Here is a 27691-nt window from a genome sequence, read left to right as displayed (position 1 = left end):
GCTGGAACACTTCTTATAATCAATAAAGTAAAAATAATCATGAAGTGCAGAAATAATGAAGTGTTTATGAAAATGGAAAAGCAGGACTTAAAGCAGCAGGTCTGGACAATGTGTATCTTGGGAACCAGAAAGCTCACAGAATCACCACAGGGATTTTTTTCAAAAAAGACTCATGGAACGTAAGATTAGAAAAACAGGAAATTCAAGTCAGCTTTTTGTTTAGCAAAAAAAAAGAAACTTCAAAAATCACAAATTACTCAATATTTGTTAAACCAGCTCGAACAATTGCAACTAACCCAAAATTACGAAAATGTCATACATGGACACAGTACTTATAACCTCATAGAGGGATTTACAAAGCAAGATGTCATCCCAGGAAGTGCAAACTATACATGGGTGAAAAGCAGAAACAACCGTTGTGGGAAAAAACTTTTAAAGCCATTGCTAATGTGCCTCATAATGTATGGTTTGGAGTGACTACAGGAAGGCATAATATTCATGGAGAAAAAATGGAGGTCTCATTTATAAAATCAAAACTGAGGGAGAACACATGATACTCACTACCTGTACATAAAGAGGCCACAAATACATATATATGGAAAGGGGGGGGGGGTGGTTTACAATAATGAGATTAAATTGCCTGGAAGAAAATTTCAGCTGTCAGGAAAAAAAAAAAAAAATTCCTGAAGGAAAAGAGTATATCATAGTGCTATCTCTTGCAGTATCATCAGAGGTTCAAAGTAAATTAAAACTCTGGGAAAAAACCATCCTCCACCCCCATCTAAGCAGGAGCTGAAATCATGGGTTTAGACTATATGACCTAAAAAGCTGGAAACCTTGAAGCTTTCAGTACAATATGACTCCCCCACTCCATAGGTGATCAACAACTGTATTAATGCTAATCCCTTACATCTACATACTGTTTCACAGTTTAGAAAGAGTCTTCACTTTCACTCCTCAACAGCAACCCCTTTGATGGCAGAATCACAATACTTTCACACAGCTTGTACTCTGCAAAACACTTTCACACACTGTGTTATTTTACAGAAGAGACCCAAGGAGGTTAAGGAGGAGGAGATGGCAGGTAAGGGGCCTGGCCAACCAGGGGACTCCCTTCAGTCAATTAAATAGACTCTTCTAACCTTTAGAAGTTCAAAGTACAACACTCCAGGGGGAGCAACCTCATTCAGACAGCTATACAAGATAGAACTGAAGAGTCTCAGTGGATCATTTCTGCCTCAGTCTCCGACCCCAAACACAGGGAAACTGAGGCAGCAGGTAGAACAAAAGCTTGATCCAAGAGTCACGCACGGAGTGTCGGTGGGACGGACTTCCCCCCACTCCACCTGCACTATGTCCAGAAACGGCTGATTCCTATGTTTCAAAGGAAAAAGCTTGCCATTCCCGTTTCCCTCTATTTCCAACCCGGGCTTTCCTATGGCTTGGGGGGGGCGGGGGGGAGGGGGATCTTCCTCCCGGAACCGCGCAGCAAATCCCCTCTCCCCAGGCTCTTACTCATTTTTCACATCGGGCCTCCGAAGTAGGGAAATCCGCTAGCTCTGGCTCCTAACTCCTAGCTTCTCGCTCTCTCTGAGGCGTTTCTTGACCCTAAGGCACGTCTAAGCCTCCCCAGGGATGGTCTTCTGCCACTCCTTCCCCCTAAACCTCAAACTCCACAAAAGGAAACCCTCCCCAAGCATCCTCCTATCTACCCTTCTATCCTGGCCACCCCTGAGGAGCACCACTATGTATCAGGAGCCTCCCAGGAGCTACCTGCCTCTCACCTGGGCCCTTTTGGCTGCGGCCTCCGCAGAAGGGCGACCCCCAACAATCTCCTCGGTCAAGAAACCCCTAAAGCGGAAACACCCTCTTCCAGGGTCCTCTCCTGGCGCCTTCAGCACGGGTCTCGTTGGAGAACCTCCGGGCTGTTTTCTGGGCTCTGCCCAATGCCACCCGCTCCCAGCCCCCTCCTCAGAATCTCCCCGAGCCCAGTCCTGTCTCCCCGCCGCAGATTCAGGCGGCTGTTCCCCTCCCTCACGGACGTCCCCAGCCCTGGAACTCCCCCCGCTTCGCGTTCCTAGGGGCTTCCCGGCTGGGCTGCGGCACTGACTTTCTCCAGCTCTCGGGCGCACTCGAGGGAGGGGGCGGCGGCGGCTGCGGCGCGACTCCTTTGTGACAGGTCCAAGAGAGCGGTAAAGATGGACGCGGGGCCACGGCGCTGCCATTACGTGCTGGGCCCACCCCCGCTTCGTACCGCCCCGGCCCTCCCTCAGTCCCCTAGGAAACGCCCCTTCCTCGGTGGCAAGCCCTCTTCCTCACATCCAATAAGCTTTCAGGAAACACATCACGTGACAACACGACTCGGCCCGCCCTCCTGGAGGGAGCTGGCCAATCCCCTTGCTGAAGTGTGAATGGCCCAATCAAGTCTCTCCCGCTAGCTTTCAAGGCACCGGATTTCCATCTGGCTCCACGGGAGGAAGGGAGGTACGGATTGGGTTACATCGCCGGAAGAGGGGCGGAACTTTGTTGTGGCGGTGAGGAAAAGGAAGCCCTGAAGGGTAGAAAGAAATACCAAAGCAAAGGCTGTTTTCTTGCTTTCATTCTTTCTGTTTTTATTTTCCTTCTTTTTATTTTTTCTTAAGAGCGAGCGGCGTTTGCGGTGGCAGTTTGGGGTGGGCGCCGCCGAGGTGAGGGGGTCTCGCCTCCCGCACGCTGGTAGGTGAGTGCGGCCTGGGCCCTGGCCAGGCAGCGAGACCAGGGCTCCAGCATCCTCTCTGAGGAGGTGGGGGGTGCGTCTGACGTGAAGTTTAGGGCCAGGCCTGCTCTTAGTCTGCGCTCTCGCCCAGGGTTCTGAGTCACCAGAGACAGGGGCTTGTGGGGCCCAGCCTGAGGGAAGCCGAGGGAGCCCGCGGGAACGCCTCCAGGTCCTGTGGAAGAGGATGCCGACCCTTTCAAGCGGTCCTGGGGCGTTGGGTCTCTTGTCGGCTCCCTTCTACGTTTTCTACCAGGTGGCAGGCTTCAAGCGAGGAGTGGGCTCTATCTCAGAGGTCTTGGAACGGCTCCAGGCTACTCCGGAGTTGTGGGGGTGCCTGCCTGGTTGCGAGTTTCTGAGTCACAGAATTAGTTTAGGATGGAAACATTAATTATGTTCCATGTACCAGCCTCTGTGCTCAGTGCACTTTCTTGTAAAGGAAATCAAACTGGCGTGTTCGTCTTACAGAAAACTTAACTGAGGGTTGAAGGGTCTTGAGAGCTGCTGGCCCAGGTGAAAGCCAGAGCGCATCGCGGTAAAGGTGGAGACCTATTCCTTCTTAGCACTGGTTTTGAAACTAGCAGAAAACAAGAGCTTCTGTGGCCCTTTAAAATGCAGATTCTCGGACCACCCGCCCCCCATCCCGGCTAGTCCGACTCAGGTCTTGAGTGAGACCCAGGAAGTCAAGTGCAGGTCTGGCGGTCAGAATTCCCAGTGACCTCTTGTGTACCAGCTGTTGGGTAAGATTCGTTGATAATTCAGCTGTTTGCCTTATTGCTGTGTTAACAAGGACCCCATAAAAAATGGTTTGGAAAGCACTGCTTCTGAACGCCTTGAAAGGGAATAGTGTGTAGACTCCTTTTTGATACAAGGAATTGAGTAGAGATAAAGGCAGCTTTTACAGTTTTAAAAATAGAGCTTGAGATGAACAGTGTAAGGGTCTGAAAGCTGAGGCTGCCCAGTTATCTTTCTCAGAGGGGTCTTGGTGCCTTTCCCTCATGGGGAAATTCTTAGTGGTTGTAACAATTATATCAATACCTTTTACCTGGTTAGCAGTCGTTCCCATTTAAGAATCTTACTGTTTTGATTAGACTCAAGCTGCTGCTGCAGAAATTGAAAACCATGTATCTGGTAAATGAAGTGATTTAAGCGCATGGTACAGCTGTAGACTCAATCAGCGTAATTATATCTTCATGGCAGGTAAATTAAGCAATTTCAGTGTGCTCACTATTGATCTCCTTTTGAAGGGTGCTTTGTCTTCATTCTCAAATACCACCTGTTTCGCTTTTTCTGTAGCATGTGTTTTACAGTTTATTTCGTCTTTAGTTTTCTGAATTTTCCTTATGATGTATGCAACTGTGGATTTGTTTCTGTTCAGTGTGTTTGGTGTCTATTACACTTCTAAATTTTTGGATTAGTGTCTTTCATGAGTTCTGTAAAATTCTCAGTCATTTATATTCATGTACTGTTTCTGCCCTGTTGTATATCTTCCTTCTTTACTGATTTAAAGTAGACCTTTCCCCCTCTCTTCTTTATGCCTTTTCCTCTTTTTACTTTTCTATACTACAGTCTGCATAATTTGTTTTTATTAATTTTCTCAAGTTATTTCTAATCTGTTACTAAACTCATCTGTTGTGATTTTGAATTAATTTATTGCATGTTTTAGTCATTGAAGTTCTGTTTTTTCTTTTCAAATGTGCCATGCCACTTGAACGGTTTCTTATGCTCTGCTGTTAATTTTGAGGCCTGGTTTTTATTTCTTTAAACATGGTAAGCATAGTTGTTTTGTAATCTATATGTGTTAATTCCACTGTCTGGATGTCTTTTGGTCTTTTTCTCTTGCCCATTATTCCTGCTTTTTTGTCTTACCAGTTCACCTTTACCTGATGCTGGAGTTCTTTGGGGTACCAGATTAAGATGGAGAAAGAGGTGTTTATCAGACCCCACACACGTTACCTGGGCTCTCTGCTTTTGACTTTTTCTTACCAAGGGTACCAAAACAGTAGCTTGTTCAACATCAGAGAAATCCTCAGGATGAAAACCAGTTTGAATATTGGACTCAGTTTCTGGTTTTCACCTTGTCTTGGGTTTTTGACGAATTCTTTACTGTCTTGTTAGCTTTTCTATTTGTTTAAGAATTATTTTAAAAAAAACTTCTTTCAGTTTTATTTGTTGCAGAAGTGAGGGATTGGTCTCAATTACCTAGCCCACTATTTCTGGAAATGGAAGCCCCCTTTGATTTTTGATTTTAGGAGTGAAATTTGTCTTTCAGGCAACTTTGAGTTAAAGGTTATTTTTCTTCACCTATCTAAAACTTCCACCACCTTTCACAGTGCAGTGTCCTTGTTATTCAGTTGCCCAGTCGTATCTGACTCTATGTGACCCCTTGGACTGCAGCACGCCAGGCTTCTCTGTCCTTTACCATCTCCCAGAGCCTGCTCAGACTCATGTCCATTGAGTCGGTGGTGCCATCCAACCATCTCATCCTCTGTTGTCCCTTTTCTCCTCCTGCCTTCAGTCTTTCCCAGCATCAGGGTCTTTTCCGATGTATCGGCTCTTCATATCAGGTGGCCAAAGTATTGGAGCAGTGTCGTAGCTGCTATCAAAATTAAGCTTCCCCAGTGCTTTTTTCTAGTCTTCCTTTTTTGAACTCCTTAGTGCTTAATTTCTTTTCTCTTAGAGCATTTACCCTCATTCTCCATTTCCTTAAATTGCTCCTGTACTTACTTATCTCTTCTTTTGAATTCAAATTTCTTATTTGCTAAAAAATACTTTCAGTTTAGTACTTAGCATTGTGACTTGCTCATAATGCTATTGCTGCTTGATTGTGTCCGAGTCTTTGCAACCCCATGGACTATAGCTCACCAGGCTTCTCTGTCCATGGAATTTTCCAGGCAAGAATACTGGAGTGGGTTGTCTTTTCCTACTCTAGGGAACCTCTACCCAGGGATCGAACCCACATCTCCTGCAAGTCTTGCATTGGCAAGTGGATTCTTTACTGCTGAGCCACCTGGGAAGCCCTGCCTTGCACATATATTCCCTGTAAAGATTTACTTCAAAAATACAACTGAATGAGTGGGCCTTGTATGTTTGGTGTAGTGTAAAGTCCTTTTTTTTAAAATTTGGTTTTGGACAGGAGATCCATAAAGCTTGGAAGGTGGGGGTAAGAGAGAGTATAATTTAGTGTGGGTTAGGTTCCAAAGTCCACCCAGATGGTAAAATAGTGTGTAGTCAAAGCTATTCTCACAACAGACTGTGGAAAAATCTTAAAGAGACGGGAATACTAGACCGCCTTACCTGCCTCCTGAGAAATCTGTATGCAGGTCAAGAAACAACAGTTAGAACTGGACATGAAACAACAGACTGGTTCCAAGTCGGGAAAGGGGTACGTCAAGGCTGCATATTGTCACCCTGCTTATTTAACTTACATGCAGAGAACATCATGCGAAGTGCCAGGCTGGATGAAGCACAAGCTGGAATCAAGATTACTGGGAAAAATATCAATAACCTCGAGATATGCAGGTGACACCACCCTTATGGCAGGAAGCAAAGAACTAAAGAGTCTCTTAATGAAAGTGAAAGAGGAGAGTGAAAAAGTTGGCTTAAGATGCAACATTCAGAAAACTAAGATCATGGCATCTGGTCCCATTACTTTGTGTCTAATAGATGGGGAAAAAATGAAAACAATGAGAGACTTTATTTTTTGGGGCTCCAAAATCACTGCAGAGGGTGACTGCAGGCGTGAAATTAAAAGATGCTTGCTCGTTGGAAGAAAAGTTATGACCAACCTAGACAGCGTGTTAATTATTTTGCCAACAAAGGTCCATCTAGTCAAAGCTATGGTTTTTCCAGTAGTCATGTATGGATGTGAGAGTTGGACTATAAAGAAAGCTGAGGGCCGAAGAATGGATGCTTTTGAACTGTGGTGTTGGAGAAGACTCTTGCAAGTCCCTTGGACTGCAAGAAGATCCAACCAGTCCATTGTAAAGGAAATCAGTCCTTAATATTCATTGGAAGGACTGATGCTGAAGCTCCAATACTTTGGCTACCTGATATGAAGAACTGACTCATTGGAAAAGACCCTGATGCTGGGAAAGATTGAGGGCAGGAGGAGAAGGGGACGACAGGGTGAGATGGTTGGATGGCATCACCTACACAATGAACATGAGTTTGAGTAAACTCCAGGAGTTGGTGATGGACAGGGAGGCCTGGCGTGCTGCAGTCCATGGGGTTGCAGAGAGTCGGACATGACTTAGCGACTGGACTGAAGTGAAAGTCAACCCAGATGGTAAACTAATGTGTAGCCAAAGCTATCCTTGGAAATCTATTAGGGACGCACCATGTTGGGTATAGGTACACCAGTGTAGCAAAATTCCAACATGGCCAAATTTTTCTCCGGCTTTGAAACAGATGCTATTTTTTTCCTTTGAGTTTTAGATAAAGTAGTTGGTTCACATTTAAGAATCACTGTTTGTAAAAAATATAGCTCATATTAGAATTACACTCTGAGAGGCACGGATGAGTTGGGGAGTTGAGGATCAGCTAAGGGAACCAATATTGTTATCTTTTTTTTCTTCCAGTGGATCTATCAGTAGATAAATTCAAGGTAAATGTACATATGATGAAACTGTTCTTATGCTGTGGAAAAATACATGGCATGTGTTTTCTAGATGTCTTGCAAAAAGAAGAGGTTACTTCAAATTGCTCTTTATAGTAAACATTGTACATATGAATTGCATTTACTAATGCTGTGCCCTCATTTTTAGATTCTTTCAGTCCTCTTTGCTAGTGGAGTAGGTTAAATAAGTCTCAGTGTTAGAAGAGTGACTGAGAATTACTTTGTCTAGTAATAAGTGCTAACAGACTGTTCTCTGTTAGTAGTTGTCATGCTCTGAAGTTTTATAGGGAAAGTTGGTTTGACTTAAATTACTGTAGCTTGATAGAAGTGCCTTCTGGCCAGAAAGCGGTCTTTTCTAGAATGATTTTTAGTTTGCCAAATTCCTTAGTTTCTGTCCTACATTTTAAGATCTCACGTGACTTGAACATCAGGATAATGTTGGAAGAGCAGTACTTAAGTATATTTACTAACAGAAAAAACGTGGATTGGCCTATTGTTTTTGCTCCCTTTGGGGAAATGTTAGAACATTGTGACACAGAGATCTGATCTGCCCTGGTGTATTTTTACAAGTACAGTGTATCTAATGTTAGAAGTTAGGAGAGTATGGTGGTCAGTGATGTAAACACTTAAGTAGTGTGCCATCACAAAATTCAATTCCAGAGGAAACCAGATCTCATTTACTTGCATCATGGCATGAGCTAAATGGAATAATTTTCATGTCAGCAATGGCAATTATCTTGGGAGCAGCAATGTAAGTTTAGTTTCTTGAAACTTATATAGCATGCTGTGCATAAACCCATTCTGTCTCACCAGTCTGGAAATTAAATACTATAATTTCCAGTACAAACACAGTAGTGCAGTGTTTAACATTTATTTCAGCTTGAGATATAAGAACATTGTTTGTTTGGCTGTCAAGCAAATTTGAAAATTTGCATCAGTTTGAAACTTTTAAGTTGGGACAAAGTGATTTTGGTATGGTTTTGGATTTCCATGAATTCTCTATTTGAAGAACTTATAGAATCCTTTTAAAAATACTATAATGTTTAATTTGATAATTGAACTTGAATCACCATAAAAAATGCTATGAGAGTAAAGAAAAGTTGGCACAGTTATTCTTTCTAAAATTAAATACTATAAGGACAAAATAAGCATTCTCAATGTAAATCTTCTTCATCCCCAAGTGAATTTTTATCATTAAATCCCCAGATCTCTGGGCTTTTGTTTATTTGTGTTTTGTTTTTAATTATTCTAACAAAAGAGAATAAGAGACTTGTGAAAATTTAGGTAAGCTGTAGGAATTAGAAATAAACACTTTAAGTTTCTGATTTCTCTACTTCTGGGAGAAGGTAAATAAGTTGAGGGTAGAAATCACCTTTCTGTTGCAAAATAAACAGCTAATGAACGTTGGACTCTTTGGAGAAAAATGCTTTGTCTAAGAAATTTTTAGTATGAGATTTTTTTTTTTTTTTAGTTAGCTGAAATTAAAGGAAAGTAAGTAGCAAGAGTTATTCTTGAAGATGTCAGTTATCTAATATAGCAAGGTGATGTAATCTTTGGTCCTGTGTTTCCTATTGCACAAGTTGTATGATGTTTGAATAGAATTGCCTATGGGACAAAGACACGTTAGTGAATACTTATTTGATGACTATTATTTTCTATAATTTACATTGGACAGTATCTAAGAATATGTATGTGAGAGCATTCCTCTCTGCTTAAATTCTTCAAATTCTCTCCCTGGTTGGTTTATCCAGTAAGTATTTCTTATATATTTAATATATGCCAGACACTGTGCTAATAAGCACTGTGGATACAAAGAGCTGTTGGAATAGTTCTAAGTGATAAAACACAATGAATAAATGCTGTAGTAGAATTAGAAATAGCTGGAATGGGGGCCAGAGGAGAAACAGAGAGTCTTAACAGAATGCTCTTTATGCAAGATGAGGCCCTGAAAAGAAGAGATTAGAAAGGAAAGGATGAATTAAAGAGAGATCATTGTGAAGTAGAAACAACAGAACTTGGTGACTAGTGGGATGTAAGGGAATAAGGAAAAAGGAGTCTTAAGTATATGTCCAGGTTTTCAGCTTGGGAAACTGGGTTGATCCCTATTTGTGCCCTTCATTACTGCCTCTTAGCTGTACCATTTACTTTGGCAATTCATCACATTCACTGTGTACCTGTTAGGAACTAGTACAAGAGTACTAGCTCTTTAAAGTTTATTTTCTTTATGCACCCCCATAGAATTTACACAATGCTGGACACAGAGTTCAGCATTCAGCCTGATGTTGAGTTTATTTAAATTGAATTAATAATAAAATATCTATGGTAAAGGGGAATTACAGAATTACCAAATACGTATACATGGAAGCTTTTCCTGATTTCCCTCAGTTTCATCTGGTCCCTTTCCCACTTCACTTATCATGGTTGTTTATGTCACTGATTTATTTCTCCTACACTCCTTGAGCATAGCGTAGTATATTTCTCTCACTCCCATAACCAGAGCTCAGCATAGCTCTTTGCAATAATGACAGACCTTTTAAAGCATTTTTAAGCAGGTCCCAAACACTGTGCTAAGTGCTTTACATGAGTTATCTAGTTTATCTCACAAAAGCTTTATGTTGTGCAGTACTCTCTTAATCTCCATTGATGAGTGCAATCTGTGGATTAGGAAACTAAGGCTTAGATGAGTTAAATGACTTGCCCAAAATCATACAACTTACAAGTGGCAGAACCAAGGTCTCTTGATCTCAGAATCTATACTCATCATTACCTGTTTTCCCTCCTGTAAGGAGACTTCAGCAGAAGGTATCTGTTATATGTTCGTTGAGTTAAATTAGGTTGTCATGAAAAGTGTCTGAAGTTAAGCTGGCTTCTTGGCAGTATTTATTGATAGGGAAATTTTGAATACTGTTGGAGAAGGAATATTCTGAATATTATCTAGCATACTGAGGAGTATGACCACTTGTTGTTCATAAACATTTTCTGTCCTTCAGTTCAGTTCGGTCACTCAGTCGTGTCTGACTCTTGGCGACCCCATGAATCGCAGCACGCCCCATGAATCGCAGCACGCCAGACCTCCCTGTCCATCACCAACTCCTGGAGTTCACCCAGACTCACGTCCATAGAGTCAGTGATGCCATCCAGCCATCTCATCCTCTGTCGTCCCCTTCTCCTCCTACCCCCAATCCCTCCCAGCATCAGAGTCTTTTCCAATGAGTCAACTCTTCTCATGAGGTGGCCAAAGTACTGGAGTTTCAGCTTTAGCATCATTCCTTCCAAAGAAATCCCAAGGCTGATCTCCTTCAGAATGGACTGGTTGGATCTCCTTGCAGTCATAGGGACTCTCAAGAGTCTTCTCCAACACCACAGTTCAAAAGCATCAATTCTTTGGCGCTCAGCTTTCTTCACAGTCCAACTCTCACATCCATACATGACCACAGGAAAAACCATAGCCTTGACTAGACTAACCTTTGTGGGCAAAGTAATGTCTCTGCTTTTGAATATGCTATCTAGGTTGGTCATAACTTTCCTTCCAAGGAGTAAGCGTCTTTTAATTTCATGGCTGCAGTCACCATCTGCAGTGATTTTGGAGCCCAAGAAAATAAAGTCTAACACTGTTTCCACTGTTTCCCCATCTATTTCCCATGAAGTGATGGGACCGGATGCCATGAACTTCGTTTTCTGAACGTGGAGCTTTAAGCCAACTTTTTCACTCTCCCCTTTCACTTTCATCAAGAGGCTTTTGAGTTCCTCTTCACTTTCTGCCATAAGGGTGGTGTCATCTGCATATCTGAGGTTATTGATATTTCTCCCGGCAATCTTGATTCCAGCTTGTGTTTCTGTCCTTTGACCTCCTAATATAGAAAATTCATTAGCCAGAGGGCCACTGGTGGCATTGCAGGCAAGAAGGGAATAGTAGTTGAAGGGCCAGGGAATGACGACCTATAGGAGGTGTGCAAATTGAAGAAAGAGATGGATGAAGCAGTCTGTGTTTAGTGTTGGTCCTTTTAAATTCACAGAAATGTTTTATAATTAGGCATGGCCATCTAGTTTTATTTTGGGAATGAGGGAATGTCGGGATTATGTTAGGTTTAAAGAACAGATTTTTACAAGTGCTCATTAGTTTTGAAAGTGTGACTTTTCTCAGGAAACCAACCCATTGAAAGAATTTTTTTCTGTCAAATTATAAACCCATTGTCTTTAAATTTCCTTTTTAAAACATGCTTCTACCTTGTTTTCTTTTTCATTAACCAACTATGATTCTTGATTTAGTCCTGCATGTGAAAGATGGGGAAATAGCACAGGGCAAACTCTTTGGGTAAAAGTTCAGTTCTAACACTTGAGAAGAAGATGAAAAGGAGAGTAAGAATGCCTTGGAATCCCATAAATTTGTCTTTTTCCAAAAGTAATTGATAAATGTTGGGAAAATTCTTATTCTCTGAGAGTCTCTATTTCAAATTCAAACCTTTGTTTACATGTATCTTGAAGGCTCTGACTCTTGAGTTTCAGGGATTTTTTTTTTAAGTCAAATGAATTATTTTTTAAAGTCAGATTCATTTTTTTTTTAAGTCAAATGAATTCTTCTTTATCCAAAAACTCAACAGGCTATGGAAATTAAATAGATGGCTTTACTTCCTTAGTTTTGCATTATAAGTATAAATCTTGAGCCTGAATTCTTACTTAGATGTAAGCATGTAAGATTCAAGATTTTTATTTTGAACTATAAGAAGAGTTCTTTCAATACTTTAATTTTTTTAAGTGTATCAAGAGTAAAGAGATGGATTCAATGGCATGCCAGTTGTATTACCATATCCTAATATTGTTTTCCCAGGTTTAAATCATAACAGTTTAAGGTCACAGTTTTGAGACAGTTTTTTCATGTTTTTATAAGATTAAAGGAACTAGGAATGTTTGACCTAGAAAAGTGACAAATTAGGAGGAAAATGGGAGTTGTTTTCAAACAGCTGAAGCATTGTCGTGTTGAAAAAGGGATTTGGCTTCTTTTGTGTAGTCCCAGTGGATTCAACCTATCTGTGGAATTTATAGGAAGAGAGATTTCAGTTCAGTTTAAGGAATAACTATCGTGCTAGTCAGATCTGCTCAGAGAGAGAGTCAGCTGCCTGAAGGGAGTGCAGTTTTAAAGTATGGGTTGGATGAAAATCTCCTGGGTATGAAGGGTGGGTTCTGTTGCCAGATGGAGAATTGTTTGAGGTGGGCTATGAGGATCCATCACATTCTGAATTATTTCCCAGTAAATAAGGGTGAGAGGAGGAAACCAGACAGCCAATGTAGGATGAGAAAGGAGAGCTACAGCTGAGAAAGAGGACAGTGAGGGTCTAAATTGTCTCTCCCATCCATTAAAGTTCTACATCTTTGATGTTTCTCTGCCAGAAACATTTAAAATGTTGGCCCTTGTTCCATAAGAGGTCGTTCTGCAAAACTTGAGGAATTTTTGGCATGGTCACAGAGACGGAACAATTCTCTCTGTAATAGACAAAAACAAGACCAGGAGCTGACTGTGGCTCAGATCGTGAACTCCTTATTGCCAAATTCAGACTTAAATTGAAGAAAGTAGGGAAAACCACTAGACCATTCAGGTATGACCTAAATCAAATCCCTTATGATTATACAGTGGAAGTGAGAAATAGATTTAAGGGCCTAGATCTGATAGATAGAGTGCCTGATGAACTATGGAATGAGGTTCGTGACATTGTACAGGAGACTGGGATCAAGACCATCTTCATGGAAAAGAAATGCAAAAAAGCAAAATGGCTGTCTGGGGAGGCCTTACAAATAGCTGTGAAAAGAAGAGAACCAAAAAGCAAAGGAAAAAAAAAAGATATAAGCATCTGAATGCAGAGTTCCAAAGAATAGCAAGAAGAGATAAGAAAGCCTTCTTTAGCGATCAATGCAAAGAAATAGAGGAAAACAACAGAATGGGAAAGACTAGAGATCTCTTCAAGAAAATTAGAGATACCAAGGGAACATTTCATGCAAAGATGGGCTCGATAAAGGACACATATGGTATGGATCTAACAGAAGTAGAAGATATTAAGAAGAGGTGGCAAGAATACACAGAAGAACTGCACAAAAAAGATCTTCACAACCAAGATAATCACGATGCTATGATCGCTTACCTAGAGCCAGACATCCTGGAATGTGAAGTCAAGTGGGCTTTAGAAAGCATCACTACAAACAAAGCTAGTAGAGGTGATGGAATTCCAGTTGAGCTATTCCAAATCCTGAAAGATGATGCTGTGAAAGTGCTGCACTCAATATGCCAGCAAATTTGGAAAACTCAGCAGTGGCCACAGGACTGGAAAAGGTCAGTTTTCATTCCAATCCTAAAGAAAGGCAGTGCCAAAGAATGCTCAAACTACCGCACAATTGCACTCATCTCACATGCTAGTAAAGTAACGCTCAAAATTCTCCAAGCCAGGCTTCAGCAATATGTGAACCGTGAACTTCCAGATGTTCAAGCTGGTTTTAGAAAAGGCAGAGGAACCAGAGATCAAATTGCCAACATCTGCTGGATCATGGAAAAAGCAAGAGAGTTCCAGAAAAACATCTATTTCTGCTTTATTGACTATGCCAAAGCCTTTGACTGTGTGGATCACAATAAATTGTGGAAAAATTCTGAAAGAGATGGGAATACCAGACCACCTGACCTGCCTCTTGAGAAACCTATATGCAGATCAGGAAGCAACAGTTAGAACTGGACATGAAACAACAGACTGGTTCCAAATAGGAAAAGGAGTACGTCAAGGTTGTATATTGTCACCCTGCTTATTTAACTTATATGCAGAGTACATCATGAGAAACTCTGGGCTGGAAGAAGCACAAGCTGGAATCAAGATTGCCAGGAGAAATATCAATAACGTCATATATGCAGATGACACCACCCTTACGGTGGAAAGTGAAAGTGGAGAGTGAAAAAGTTGACTTAAAGCTCAACATTCAGAAAACGAAGATCATGGCATCCGGTCCCATCACTTCATGGGAAATAGATGTGGAAACAGTGTCAGACTTTATTTTCTTGGGCTCCAAAATCACTGCAGATGGTGACTGCAGCCATGAAATTAAAAGACACTTACTCCTTGGAAGAAAAGTTATGAGCAACCTAGATAACATATTCAAAAGCAGAGACATTACTTTGCCCACAAAGGTTAGTTTAGTCAAGGCTATGGTTTTTCCAGTGGTCATGTATGGATGTGAGAGTTGGACTGTGAAGAAAGCTGAGTGCCGAAGAATTGATGCTTTTGAACTGTGGTGTTGGAGAAGACTCTTGAGAGTCCCTTGGACTGCAAGGAGATCCAACCAGTCCATTCTGAAGGAGATCAGCCTTGGGATTTCTTTGGAAGGAATGCTAAAGCTGAAACTCCAGTACTTTGGCCACCTCATGTGAAGAGTCGACTCATTGGAAAAGACTCTGATGCTGGGAGGGATTGGGGGTAGGAGGAGAAGGGGACGACAGAGGATGAGATGGCTGGATGGCATCACTGACTCTATGGACGTGAGTCTGGGTGAACTCCAGGAGTTGGTGATGGACAGCGAGGCCTGGCGTGCTGCAATTCATGGGGTCGCCAAGAGTTGGACACGACTGAGCGACTGAACTGAACTAAACTGAATAGGCCTTTGGCTAGAGACATTGAGTGATGCCAAGTCAGAAATGTCCAGGGTTGTGTGCTTTTAGTAAGAGCAACAACTTGTGTCCATTGATTTGGTTTTCTTTCTAGTAAATTTAAAATTTTTCTGTTTTGTTACAGTGAACTAAACTTCAATAGTAGGTTTTAGGCAAAGACTATTCTTTTGTTCTGCATGTTTGGATTTATTTCCTCCGTTTTCATTTTCGTCTTCACTAGAGGAAGATGTTCCATGAACATTCTCAGCACTGGAATTTGATATAAGAAGAAAGCTGAAATTGACATGTCCTTCTTCTTAAGGAAGATTCCTGGTTTGGGGGGAGGGGTATGATTAAGTGGATAAGAGTATGAATTTTTGCTCTCAGCTGATTCTCAGCTCCACCATTCACCACCTTAGAATTATTCCAGGTCCTCTTGCTGACTTTGTAGATAAGCATAGATGTTGATAAAACTACATAATACATTAAGAAAATGTAATCCTGTGCTTTTGTCAGTGACTTATGAGTTAAACTACTTGAGGATTTCTCAGTTTAAGGCTGAAGGAAGTTTTGAGGTAGTCCGTTGCTTGGGGGAGACAGAGTTCAATCTCCTTGTTTCTCTTCAGAATTTTAATTACAGTTCTCACTTGAAATTGTTTGTTTTTTAGACTGTTCCATTATGGATGGAGGGGATGACGGTAACCTTGTTATCAAAAAGAGGTTTGTATCTGAGGCAGAGCTAGATGAACGGCGCAAAAGGAGACAAGAAGAATGGGAAAAAGTTCGAAAACCTGAAGATCCAGAAGGTATATAGGCTCACAGATCTTTAATCCTCACAACCCTGCAGGCTATTAACATCACTTTAGAGTAGAAGAACTGAGGCTGAGGGGCTGAAGGGACCTATGTAAGGTCTCCATAGCTGGGAGCAGACCAGGATCTGCACGTCCATACCCTTTCCACTCTACCACACTATTCCAGAAGATTGCACTGGTCTTCTAGCTATTCAGGTGGATCCAGGATCTGAATAGCTGAGAGTGCTGCTACCATGCAAGGTTTGTTTGGGGTGGATCCCTCATCCAGTTAGCTGTCTCAGTCCATGGGCCCTGTTCACACTCACAGCTGGCTTTGAGAACTGCTGGCTTCTGTCTGAGGCCTAGAGGGAAGCTGTGAACTTTGTACTATTTTTGTGTTATCTTTGCCCTCAGATCATGCAGAGACTTGACTTTATCTTTAAATCCTTTGTGATTCCAAAATAATATGAATGGATTGTAAAGTATGTATTTTTCTCCCCTCCCTTTTCTTTCAGAATGCCCAGAGGAGGTTTATGACCCTCGGTCCCTGTATGAAAGGCTACAGGAACAGAAAGACAGGAAGCAGCAGGAGTATGAAGAACAGTTCAAATTCAGTAAGCTTCAGAAAAAAACAGCATCTGAGGGACTCTGCAGGGCCTTTTGGGTGCACTTTTGCCTTGTGCAACACTTTTTCTAACCAGCCATGAAATTGTCTTGATTATCTAGTCTCTAGGTGCTCATTTGGTGGAAAAGAGACAGCTTTCTACCATCTAGACCACATTGAACATTTTTGCTTAGAACTCAGTATACCCATTTTAATTTTATGCTAACATCTAGTAATGGGAGAGATGCTTTGATTTTATGCCATGTTATCTATCCTAAAGCTTTGGTGTTTACAAATTCTTTCTTCTAATCCCCTGAACAATCTGCTGTTTATTAAAAAATAGGACAAGGAAAAAGCTTGACTGTATTTTCCCTTTAGCCTGCTTTAAGTGTTCCTTGTTTAATTATTTCCTCAGAAAACATGGTAAGAGGCTTAGACGAAGATGAGACCAACTTCCTTGATGAGGTTTCTCGGCAGCAAGAACTAATAGAAAAACAGCGAAGAGAAGAAGAACTGAAAGAACTGAAGGAATACAGAATATCCTTTGTACTTTGCTAGGAACCTGTAAGGTGTCAGTTTCTCATCAACATCTATGCATTTCAGTTTTTTCATTATAGAATGAGAGTCTTCTGCCTGGTCATCTTTAAGTTCCCTTTCAACTGTGGTGTTCCTGTGATGCTGAACAACTGTCAGCGATATGTAGAGTTACGTTGCGTGCAAGAGTCTGTTGCAATCAAAAGTCCAGATCCTTCAGGATTAACTAAAGGCCTAAATCCTAATGGTCAGTACCACAGTATTCTTGCCTTGTGAGATTAGACTCTGAAACAGATGGGCGATGCAATAAACCTCATCCAGGGGAGAACTGGCTTCTAGGTTTTTAAAAGGAAATTTTTAGCAACCCTCCTGTGTCCTCAGACCTTCCCTACAGATACAGCCTGGTCTGTCTCCATAGAGGGGTAGGGAAAGCAGCCAAGAGGACTTTGCTTTGGCTCACTGTTATCTTTCTGGCATCAACTTGCATGTCTTGCTAGGCATCCCAAATGTAACTTGGCTGAATCAAAATTCTCAGTTCCACGCCTCACTACTCCTACCTTCACTATACTACCTCCCTCCAAATCTCTTTCTGGTATCTGCCAAACTACCTCCAAAATGTACTCCAAATCTTCCAGCTCTTGGTGTCTTTGTTGCCACTGCAGTCGTCGTAGACCTTCTCTGGACTACGTGACCATCTAATTGTCTCTGCTTCTGTTCTCCCTCCCAGTCCATTCTCTAGACGATAGTCTGGGGAACTTTTGAAAACATACGTGGGATCATATAACTTTCCTGTTTCAAACACTAGTGGCTTTCTGTTGCATTTAGACTTAAAATCTGCATTCTTAACCAGGTCCTACAAGGTTCTGCATGATTTAGGCCAATTCACCTCCCTGTTGTATCTTGAACTACTCTTCTTCCTTTTTACTACACTCCAGCTTACTGCCTGTCTTTATGTTCTTCTCATACTGAGCTCTAATTCCATTTCAAGGCATTTGTATATGCTATTTCCTCAGCCTGGAATGTTCTGCCCTCAGATTTTACAGGGCTTGCATTTCATGACACTTGGGTCTCAGCACCCTTCTTCATCGAGATCTTCCCCAAGCACTCCATCTAAAGTTGCAGCCACCCCCATCACTGACTATAATGTCAGTTTTTAAAATAGTATGTCACTACCTGAAAATCTTTATATACTTATAGGTTTGTTTGCCTCTTTACTGCTGGAATATAAAGTAAGCACCATAAGAACAAAGACTTGATCACCACTGATTTCTCCAGTCCTTGGTATATATAGTAGGTTCTCAGTATATGTGTGAAGAAATTAATGAATGACTTGTAGAAGAGGTTAAAAAGGCCACCTTAGCATCTTCCTCCTGTGAGAAAGCTTATTTGAGTATTTCAAGCTTATATGTTGAATAACCTCACTAGTGTGGTAACAGCCTTTTTTACCTCTAAGATTGGTGCTATGACTGTGTGTAAGCACTAGTTGGTATTTTTTTTTTGCAGAGTGTGTGCAGTAGGTCCCATTAAAGAGTTATGTATGAGAAAATGTGAACAGATTCCCAGGAATTTGGTTAAAGACAAGGTGACTGACGGTGGTTGAGATAAGATAGCAACATGCTGCCACAAAACGTGCTCTGAATAGGTAGTGAAAGACATGGCTTCCAGTCTCTGTTTTCCAAGTGGAATTCTGGTATAACACTAAGGTAGAAGTTGATAGAAAAATCACACCTCCATCCCAACTGTAGAATTGAGGCTGATTCTTATGAAGCTTCCCTCCCCCGCTCTATTGCATCATGACCCCAGGATGGTATTATGCATTGATGTTGGCAGAGATGGGCAGGTATATGTACTGCATTGTTTCAGGCATCCAGCTTTTTCCTCTAAGGAAAAAATATATTTTCACTTGAATTACGTCTTGTTTTATGTGCTTAATTTGGCAGGCAAGCAAATAAGACCGTGTCTCCCAAGGCAACATTCTGGAGAGTATTGTTGGTGTGGTATGAGTATGAGAGGCCCTTGGGTTTTCAGTACAAAGGGAAGGATGAACAGGGCAGCCGTGAGGCAAAAGAAACTTTTCTGTCCTGATAACATTGCAGTACAACATTGAAGAGGCTCAAGTTCTGTCTAGAAAAACTAAGACAAAGCAAGCCTTCCAACCGACTGATGTATAATGTGCTAATCCCAAGCATGCATGTAGCCAGAGACATGTTGAGGTAGGAACTGAGGTTTAGACATCTTTTTATTAAAGCTCTAAATCAGGAGATGGTTCTTGGTTTTGCTTGGTTGGTATAAGATATATTTTATAAGATATAAAGTATAAGATATATTTTATAAACGTGAATACAAGTAAGCTGCAGTTTGTGCCAGTATAAACAGAACTTTTTGTTTTCTTTAGGTTAGAACAGTATTTATTAATATGTATGTTCAAATACGATGTGACCTGTTAAAAACTGCTTCATGTAGTCTATTCCTTGAGACTTTTGAAATGTATTTGTATATTTAAAACATTTTAGGGGGAGAGGGTCTTAAGGGGGAAAAAGGACTTGGGCTTTGGATGTGGATCAAAAATATTACCACCTCCATCCCTGCCCACCAAAAAAGAAGTTGAGAGCTTTTCTTCACTTAAGAAGAATAAAAGTTAAATGTTGGTTTTTGTCTTTGTCTTGGTATTATAAATGTGTGATTTTGTTAAATTTTTTCTGTTGTACTTGAAAGCTTCTATCCTTTATGGTGGAGTTGTAGGTAAAAATCACAGCATGCTCATGGATTTTGGTATTCTGTACTAGAAAGATGAAATCTCTATTTCATTTTTATTCTAAAAAGAACATTTAGTATTAACATATCAGTTTCCATGATTACCTTAAAAACATTAAATAGATGAAACTCAGAATAATGCTGAGTATAAAGTATAATCCCTGTTGAATATTACAAATGTTTAAGATAAATGGGTCCCACAAGAATTGAGTGCCTGAAAATTAGACAGTAGAATTAGAAATTAAAATTTACTAATTTCTGGTACCCAGTTTTTCTGTTGTTCAAACATACAGGAATAGCTTAGACCGTATAGTCCCACCTCCACTCCTTTGGGCTGATAATACATAGTCTTGGATATCTTGAGCACTAGATGTCGCTGCTGTTCCAGCAAGGCACCACTGCATCTTAAGTAAGGAACTGCACCATGTTCCAGTACTTATTATTGACTAATAGCTTGTGAGAGAGCATGAAAGGGAAGGAGAGGGGGGAGTTGGTGAAGAGAACAAAAGAAATTGACAAACCTTGAGAGCCATAGGTTGAAATCAAGTTTGAAAACAGTATGTAACAAGTGAACTGGTTGTTTTATGCTTTTAAACAGCTTTTCAGTCCTTGTGTTGTCTATGCACAGGGGTTTCTCATTAAAATCACCCTCAGAGTGTTTAATACAGGTTCCTGGGCCTCTGGAAGTCCTCATTCAGTAAGTAGGTTTGGGATAGGGGAGGGACCCTGTTTTTTAAATGAGCCTTAAGATGATTCTGATGTTGTCTTACATCCGCAGAATAGGAGTTAGTCTTCATAATATCTAAAGCTGAATACTACTAGTAATAGGACACTCTGCAAAATTTTATTTTATCCTTAGGGGGAAAAGCAAGTAATTTTTCTGCATTCAGGGAAGCTATACTTTTTTCTGTTGGATTCTTCAGGATCTTCGTTTTCCCCAAGTATGATATAGGCCATGTTTTTGGTAATAGCACGTGTTCTGGTCATCCTCAGGATTTTCTTTGGGAATCAAAGGGAAAAAATTTGCTTCTCTGTATTATTTTGGGCTTGCTTTGCCATCTTCCTCCTAGTCATCTTCATTTCTCTTTAAATCAGCTGGATTTGACTGGCAGAATAAAGGGGGGGTGGCGTTTTTTCTTCCCTTTGGCAGTGCTTCTTGGCATGTGGAATCTTAGTTCCCCAACCAAGGATTGAATCCATCCCCCTGCAGTGGAAACACGGAATCCTAAACACTGGACTGGAAGAAAAGTCTGGGGAGGGCGTTTTTTAAATAAGTAGGGCAAACATTCCATTGGCAGAGCTGAAGTGCTCGTGAGTTACAGGTGCCTTCCACGTCTTGAGTTATCACTGTCCTGCTATAGCTCTTCTTTTTGCTTAGTTTGATCCTTAACCTGTAACTCACAGTAATCTCAACAAGGTTGGAATTTCTTCAGAAAACAAGAAGGAAGTGGAGAAGAAAGCTGTGAAACCCATAGAAACCAAGAACAAGTTCTCCCAGGCAAAGCTGTTGGCAGGAGCTGTGAAGCATAAGAGGTCAGCCCGCATTTACACGACTTTAATCTCCCTCTGACTGTGTGCCCCAAAATGCCAGAGTAATGGTAGTCAGCACAGAGTTACCTAAGCACAAGGCTTGGTGAAGTTCCTTGGTGGCCCTCCCTCGCTCCCCTGTCAGATTTGGTGTTTTCTGACGCCTTTGACCTTTGTGTCTCTGTTCGTTCAACATAATAACCACTCTTCATTGGACACTTAAGTACTTTCAGTGCAGGTGATATTTTATTCCTCTATGAAGTACAGAGACTGAGAATCTCAGAGGTTGAGAACCTTTGTTCAAAGTCAAAAAGTAACAGGAGAGGTGGAATTCAACATTTGAGCATCTGTGTTTCTAGGCAAACAAGGTAGCAAGTTCTGTGGAAGGATTTATATAGGGTGTAATGAGAGCAGGGAGGATAGCATATTCAAAAGCAGAGACATTCCTTTGCCAACAAAGGTCCATCTAGTCAAGGCTATGGTTTTTCCAGTGGTCATGTATGGATGTGAGAGTTGGACTGTGAAGAAAGCTGAGCGCCGAAGAATTGATGCTTTTGAACTGTGGTGTTGGAGAAGACTCTTGAGAGTCCCTTGGACTGCAAGGAGGTCCAACCAGTCCATTCTAAAGGAGATCAGTCCTGGGTGTTCATTAGAAGGAATGATGCTGAAGCTGAAACTCCAGTACTTTGGCCATCTCATGCGAAGAGTTGACTCATTGGAAAAGACCCTGATGCTGGGAAAGATTGAGGGCAGGAGGAGAAGGGCATGAGAGAGGATGAGATGGGTGGATGGCATCACTGACTCGATGGATGTGAGTCTGAGTGAACTCTGGGAGTTGGTGATGGACGGGGAGGCCTGGTGTGCTGTGATTCATGGGGTCGCAAAGAGTCGGACACGACTGAGCGACTGAACTGAACTGAATGAGAGCAGGGAGGAGGAATAACTGCTTGGAGTGGGTATATGTGACTTGTGTTGGGGAAGTTAAGGAAGGCATTAGAAAGGAGACTGATTAGGTAGGACTATGAAGGAAATGGCAACCCACTCCAGTGTTCTTGCTTGGAGAATCCCAGGGATGGGGGAGCCTGGTGGGCTGCCGTCTGTGGGGTCGCACAGAGTCGGACACGACTGAAGCGACTTGGCAGGCAGCAGCATGAGGGCTTTAACAGGCAGACAAGGAGAGCGGAACATCCCAGGCTGGGAGAAGAGCTGGGTCAAAGGCTGTGAAATCTGTAAGAAGGTGGCAGCTGTGATAGGGTTACACACCTGGCTGGGACTCTGCTTGTTTGATGTGGGGTGGCAGCACTTGCTAGAGGTTTTGGTAAGTTCTCTGTTGTTTGTTCCTCTTCTTTCAAACCCTGAAATGGCACCAAAGTGATTAAATTTGGTCATTTCAATTTGACCAACTACTATAAGTAAAATGATACTAAGCTGAAGTGCAGTCTGTTAGGAAAATCAATATGGTATTTTGGCAGCCAGCCACATGTTTTGAAGAAAGTGCCTTGATGGAGTTTTGTGGTTTGGAAAACACTAAATGCTGGAACAGTTTCCTGGAAACATTGCTCGCAACATTGTTTACATGTAAAAATGTCATCATGGCATAGTAGCAAAGGGGAGGCCTATCAGAGGCCTGAAAAGGGCCAGTTACCCAAGCCATGGATTGTTCCTTTCAACTTTTCATATAAACTTGCTTGCCTGGTCCAGTATCTGTGGGGATTTGGACCTGGATCGGTTGTACTGGGCTGCACCAAGAGGGGGCTCTCTAGGTAGTCAGTTAGTGTCTCCAGTGTCTTGCTTCTAGCAGAATGGGTGTTGTGAGTATCTCTCCTAGTCCTTGTGCTGCTGTGCTTAGTCACTCAGCTGTGTCTGGCTCTTTGCGACCCCATGGACTGTACCCCCCAGGCTCCTCTGTCCATGGGGATTTTCCAGGCAAGAATACTGACATGGATTTCCACGCCTTCCTCCAGGGGCTCTTCCCAACCCAGGGTCAAACTCAGGTCTTGACCATCTGAGCCACCAGGGAAGCCCCTCCTACCACCCTTTATTAGATAATCCTTTATTGTTGTTTTGTGCAGCAAGGTAATAAATGAGTCTCCTGGGGCAGGTGTTCCTAATCTACCCAGCTTTGGGTGTATTAGAGTCACCTGGGAGTTTGTTAATCCTGTGGATTGCCTCACACTGATTCTGGCTCAGTATGGAGTGAGGTCTGGGAGTCTAAGTTCCTGGATGACTCTAATGCTCAGTGAAAGTCTGATGCCTGATGTGTGTATGAAGAGAGAGAAGTCACTCAGTTGTGTCTGACTCTTTGCCGACCCCATGGGCTATAGCCTACTAGGCTCCTCCATCCATGGGATTGTCCAGGCAAGAGTACTGGAGTGGGTTACCCTTTCCTTCTCCAGAGGATCTTCCCCACCCAGGGATCCAACCCAGGTCTCCTGCATTGCAGGCAGACACTTTACTGACTGAGCCACCAGAGAAGCAAGCATAGTAATAAAACAAGAACCTGTGAACCCATCACTCATTTTAAGACCTAGAACATTAGTGATACCGAGTCTGCCTCTGTGCTCTTCCCCATTCTGTCTCCCTGCCTTGTCATCCTCACACCACTTTCCTTAGTCTAGTTCATCATTCTTTTGTCTTTCTTTACTTAGTAGAGTTTTTTTTCTCTGCTTCCTATATAGGTATTCACGAACCATATAATAACTTGCTTGTTTTTGAACTTTATTAAAAATGATTTCATTGTCAGTATACCATCTTCTGTGAATTTGGCTTTTTGCTCAAATTGTTTCTGTGACTAAAACAGTTTTGTGTATATGTGTGTGCAGCTGTAATTCATTCACTTTCACTGCTGTATAATAGTACATTATTTGAGATATCAAACTTTGTTCATTCTCCTGTGAGTGAATGTTCGAACTATGACACATGGTGCTGATGGGCCAAGGACAAACTTTGTCCATGTAAACTTTGTACATGTGTGCATGTTTCTCTAGAGTCATGTGTCCAGTATGATAGCCCCTGACTACCTGTGGCTATGTAAATTTAAATTAATTAAAATTAAATGAAATTTAAAATGCAGTCCCCTAGCCACAGTAGTCACATTTTAAGTGTTAAATGACTCCATGTGGCTTATTGCTACCCTAGGGGATAACATATATACAGCAATAAAGTGATTTATAAAATAGTATCTCCTTATGGTCTTAATTTGCATTCCCCTGCTAACACATGTAGTTGACATTTTATATGTTGGTTTGCCATTCATGTGTCCCATTGTCCTAGAAGATCTATTCATTTGTCATTTTTTTTTTTACTGGGTTATTTGTAATTTTCTTACTAATTCACAGGCTTTTTTTTTTTAAACATTTTTTTTCTACAGTATAAAGTGGTCAAATATATTTAATTTTAAGATGGTCGGTTTTAAAAAACTGATATATAATTGATGTATAACAGTTTCAAATATGCAACATAATAATTTGATAATATATATGTATATATAGTGAAATGATGGCCACGATAAGTCTAGTTGACATAGTTACACAACCATACATAGTTACACACTTTTTTCTTGTGATGAGAACTTCTAAGATCTACTCTTAGCAGCTTTCAAATATATAATACTATATCATTAACTATAGTCATCGTAATGTACATTATATTCTCAGAACTTATTTTTTTGATAGAAGGTACATTCTTCTCAGGGATGTCTTGTCTATTTTTGGCCACTTCATTCTTCTATATAAATTTTAGATGTAGTTTTAAGTTCTTTAACAGTCCCTATTGGGATTTTTATTGAATGTTATTAAATTGCTTGATAAATTTATGGAGAAATCAGATCTTTATGTTTTTGAGCCTTTATTCATGGTTTATATCTACATTTGTTTGTTTCCTTTAGTTAAAGTCATTCAGTAAAGTCTTAAGAGTTTTGTTGTTTTTTTCAAAGATTGTGTACATGTCTTTGATTAGATTTATTCCTAGGTATTTTATCTTTTTTTGTTGCTGGTAAATAAAAATGCATTTGATTTTAGTATATTTGTATCCAGCCACCCAACTTTTATTAACTTTACTGATAATTCTTATCAACTGTAATAATTTATTGGTGAATTCTCTGAAATTTTTATGTAGAAGGTCACTAAATGATGAGTTTTTTCCTTATACCTTTTAATTCCTTTTTCTTATTGAGCTGGTTGGGACCACCAGCAAAATACTAGAACAATTACTGTGCACATCCTTGTTTTATGTCTAATTTTAAACCGAATGCTTATAACTTTTCACTGCTAAGGATGGTATTTATAGTTCTGTTCCTAGTTTAAGAGGGTTTTTTTTTTTTTTTTTTTTTGTAGCCATGAATTATTAAATCTTGTCAGTTTTTTCCTACTTTTGAATTGATAAAATAAATTCTTCTTCTTTACTGTTACAGTGAAAAAAATAAAGATTTTTCTGATGTTGCATTCCTGGTGATAAACCCAACTTGCAGTGATATATTTTTTTCTCTTTCTTTTAATCTTTGCTGGATTTGGTTTGCTAATGTTTTGTATAGGTTGTTGCATTTTTGATCATGATTGAGACTGGCCTGTACTTTTTTCCCCCACTTTATCTGATTTTGATGTGAAAATTAAATTTAACTTCACAGAATGATTTAGGGAGTGTTCTTTCTTTTTCTGTTTTCTAGAGCAGTTTGTATAAGATAGTAGTGTTCTTTTGTGAAGGTTTTGTAGAACTCAATAAAATCACTTTGGGCCCCTCTTTTTATTTTGTGACTATAGGACTATCTACTTTTCTCCAAATCTTTTTGAGGCAGTTTTTTTAGTTGTATTTTCTGGGAATTTGTTCATTTTGTCTTTTTTCGAATGCATTAGCTAAATTGTCAGTATTCTTTATTTATCTAACTGCTCTTGTCCCCTTTTCACCCCAAATATTGATGAGTTGTGCTTTTATTCTTATTTTGACTATTTTCTTGAGAAGGTAGTCTGTTTTATTAGCCTTTTCAAAGGCCTTTTGGATTTAGTTCTTCTTATTTTTGCTCTTTAATATCTTCTACATTCCTTCTTTGAAATATTCTTTATTTTCTCAAGCTTATATTTTTATTATTTCTGTTACAAACAACTGTCAGATACCAAACTAATTAATTTTCAGCTCTTTTCAGTTATAGGCATCTAAGATCCAACCAGTTCATTCTAAAGGAGATCAGTCCTGGGTGTTCTTTGGAAGGAATGATGCTAAAGCTGAAACTTCAGTACTTTGGCCTCCTCATGCAAAGAGTTGACTCATTGGAAAAGACTCTGATGCTGGGAGGGATTGGGGGCAGGAGGAGAAGGGGACGAGAGAGGATGAGATGGCTGGATGGCATCACCGACTCGGTGGACGTGAGTTTGAGTGAACTCCGGGAGTTGGTGATGGACAGGGAGGCCTAGCGTGCTGCAATTCATGGGGTCGCTTTAAGAGTTGGACACGACTGAGCAACTGAACTGAAAACTATAGTTTTTCCTCACCTTTCATTGTATACAATTTTCTGTTTCCAAGTAAGTATTTTTAAATATCCATTTTGATTTCTTTCTTGACTCATGACTTAAAGACATTTTTAAAAATTTCCAAACATACTGAGGTAGTTCAGTTCAGTCACTCAGTTGTGTCTACTCTTTGCGACCCCATGAATCGCAGCACACCAAGCCTCCTTGTCCATCACCAACTCCTGGAATCCACCCAAACCCATGTCCATTGAGTCGATGATGCCATCCAACCATCTCATCCTCTGTCGTCCCCTTCTCCTCCTGCCCTCAGTCTTTCCCAGCATCAGGGTCTTTTCCGATGAGTCTTTCAGTTCAGTTCAGTTGCTCAGTCGTGCCCGACTCTTTGCGACCCCATGAATCGCAGCACTCCAGGCCTCCCTGTCCATCACCAACTCCCTGAGTTCACCCAAAGTCTTGTCCATCGAGTCGGTGATGCCATCCAGCCAATTTCTGCCTTAATTGCATTGTGGTTTATATGTACTAATTCTTTTGAAATTAGATTTGCTTTGTGACCTTTTCCTGAGATTAATTTTTGTGTATGTTCCAAGTTAAGAAGAATTTGTGTTATGTGATTGTTCTGGGTTGTATGTAGGTACAACAAAACAAACTTGTGGATTGTATTGTTCAAATCTTCTGTGTCTTGACGTATTTGTCTGCTTGTTTTATTAGTACTTGAGGGGAGTATTTTGAAATCTCCCATTATTGTAATGATTTCTTGATTTTTCTTCAGAGTCAATTGAATATATTTTTAAGCTCTTTAATTAGAAGCATAGATGTTTGGGATTGTTATTTCTTTGTAGTGATTTAAACTTTGTTTCATTATAAACTAACCTCCTTATCCCTTGTAATACTTTTGTTTTTAAAGTCTGTTTTCTTAATATAGGTGCTCCAGCCTTCTTTGGGTTAGTATTAGCTATGCGGACTCTTTCCATTCCTTTACTGTAAATCTTCTAAGTTGTTTGTTATGCTTCTGTTAAGTTTTTAGTTAATCA

The 27691-nt window shown here is 40.7% G+C and overlaps 2 protein-coding genes across 7 annotated transcripts in view; one reads left to right on the top strand and one right to left on the bottom strand.

The window, feature by feature from the left end:
- RSPRY1 (ring finger and SPRY domain containing 1) overlaps positions 1 to 2269 on the bottom strand; it is a 37273-nt gene extending 35004 nt beyond the window's left edge. The window contains exon 1 of one of the 4 annotated variants that reach the window (XM_006059063.4): positions 2111 to 2269. The gene's annotated coding sequence lies outside the window, so the exon portion shown is untranslated. Of the gene's footprint in view, positions 1 to 910; positions 1381 to 1515; positions 1731 to 1784; positions 2048 to 2110 lie in introns of those variants that run through there. The other 3 variants (XM_006059064.4, XM_025268708.3, XM_025268707.3) reach the window with 3 other exon arrangements.
- Positions 2270 to 2353: 84 nt separating this feature from the next.
- Positions 2354 to 27691, top strand: part of PSME3IP1 (proteasome activator subunit 3 interacting protein 1) — a 40565-nt gene continuing 15227 nt past the window's right edge. The window contains exons 1-5 of one of the 3 annotated variants that reach the window (XM_025268712.3): positions 2354 to 2484; positions 15657 to 15794; positions 16295 to 16393; positions 16799 to 16920; positions 21074 to 21204. In XM_025268712.3, the coding sequence (XP_025124497.1) occupies positions 15668 to 15794; positions 16295 to 16393; positions 16799 to 16920; positions 21074 to 21204 (479 nt within the window). In that variant the 5' untranslated portion in view covers positions 2354 to 2484; positions 15657 to 15667. Of the gene's footprint in view, positions 2720 to 15656; positions 15795 to 16294; positions 16394 to 16798; positions 16921 to 21073; positions 21205 to 27691 lie in introns of all 3 variants that reach the window. The other 2 variants (XM_006059069.4, XM_006059068.4) reach the window with 2 other exon arrangements.

The sequence above is a fragment of the Bubalus bubalis genome, chromosome 18 (assembly GCF_019923935.1).
Source record: "Bubalus bubalis isolate 160015118507 breed Murrah chromosome 18, NDDB_SH_1, whole genome shotgun sequence".
NCBI classification, from domain to species: domain Eukaryota; kingdom Metazoa; phylum Chordata; class Mammalia; order Artiodactyla; family Bovidae; genus Bubalus; species Bubalus bubalis.
This window is presented reverse-complemented; position numbering and strand designations above follow the sequence as displayed.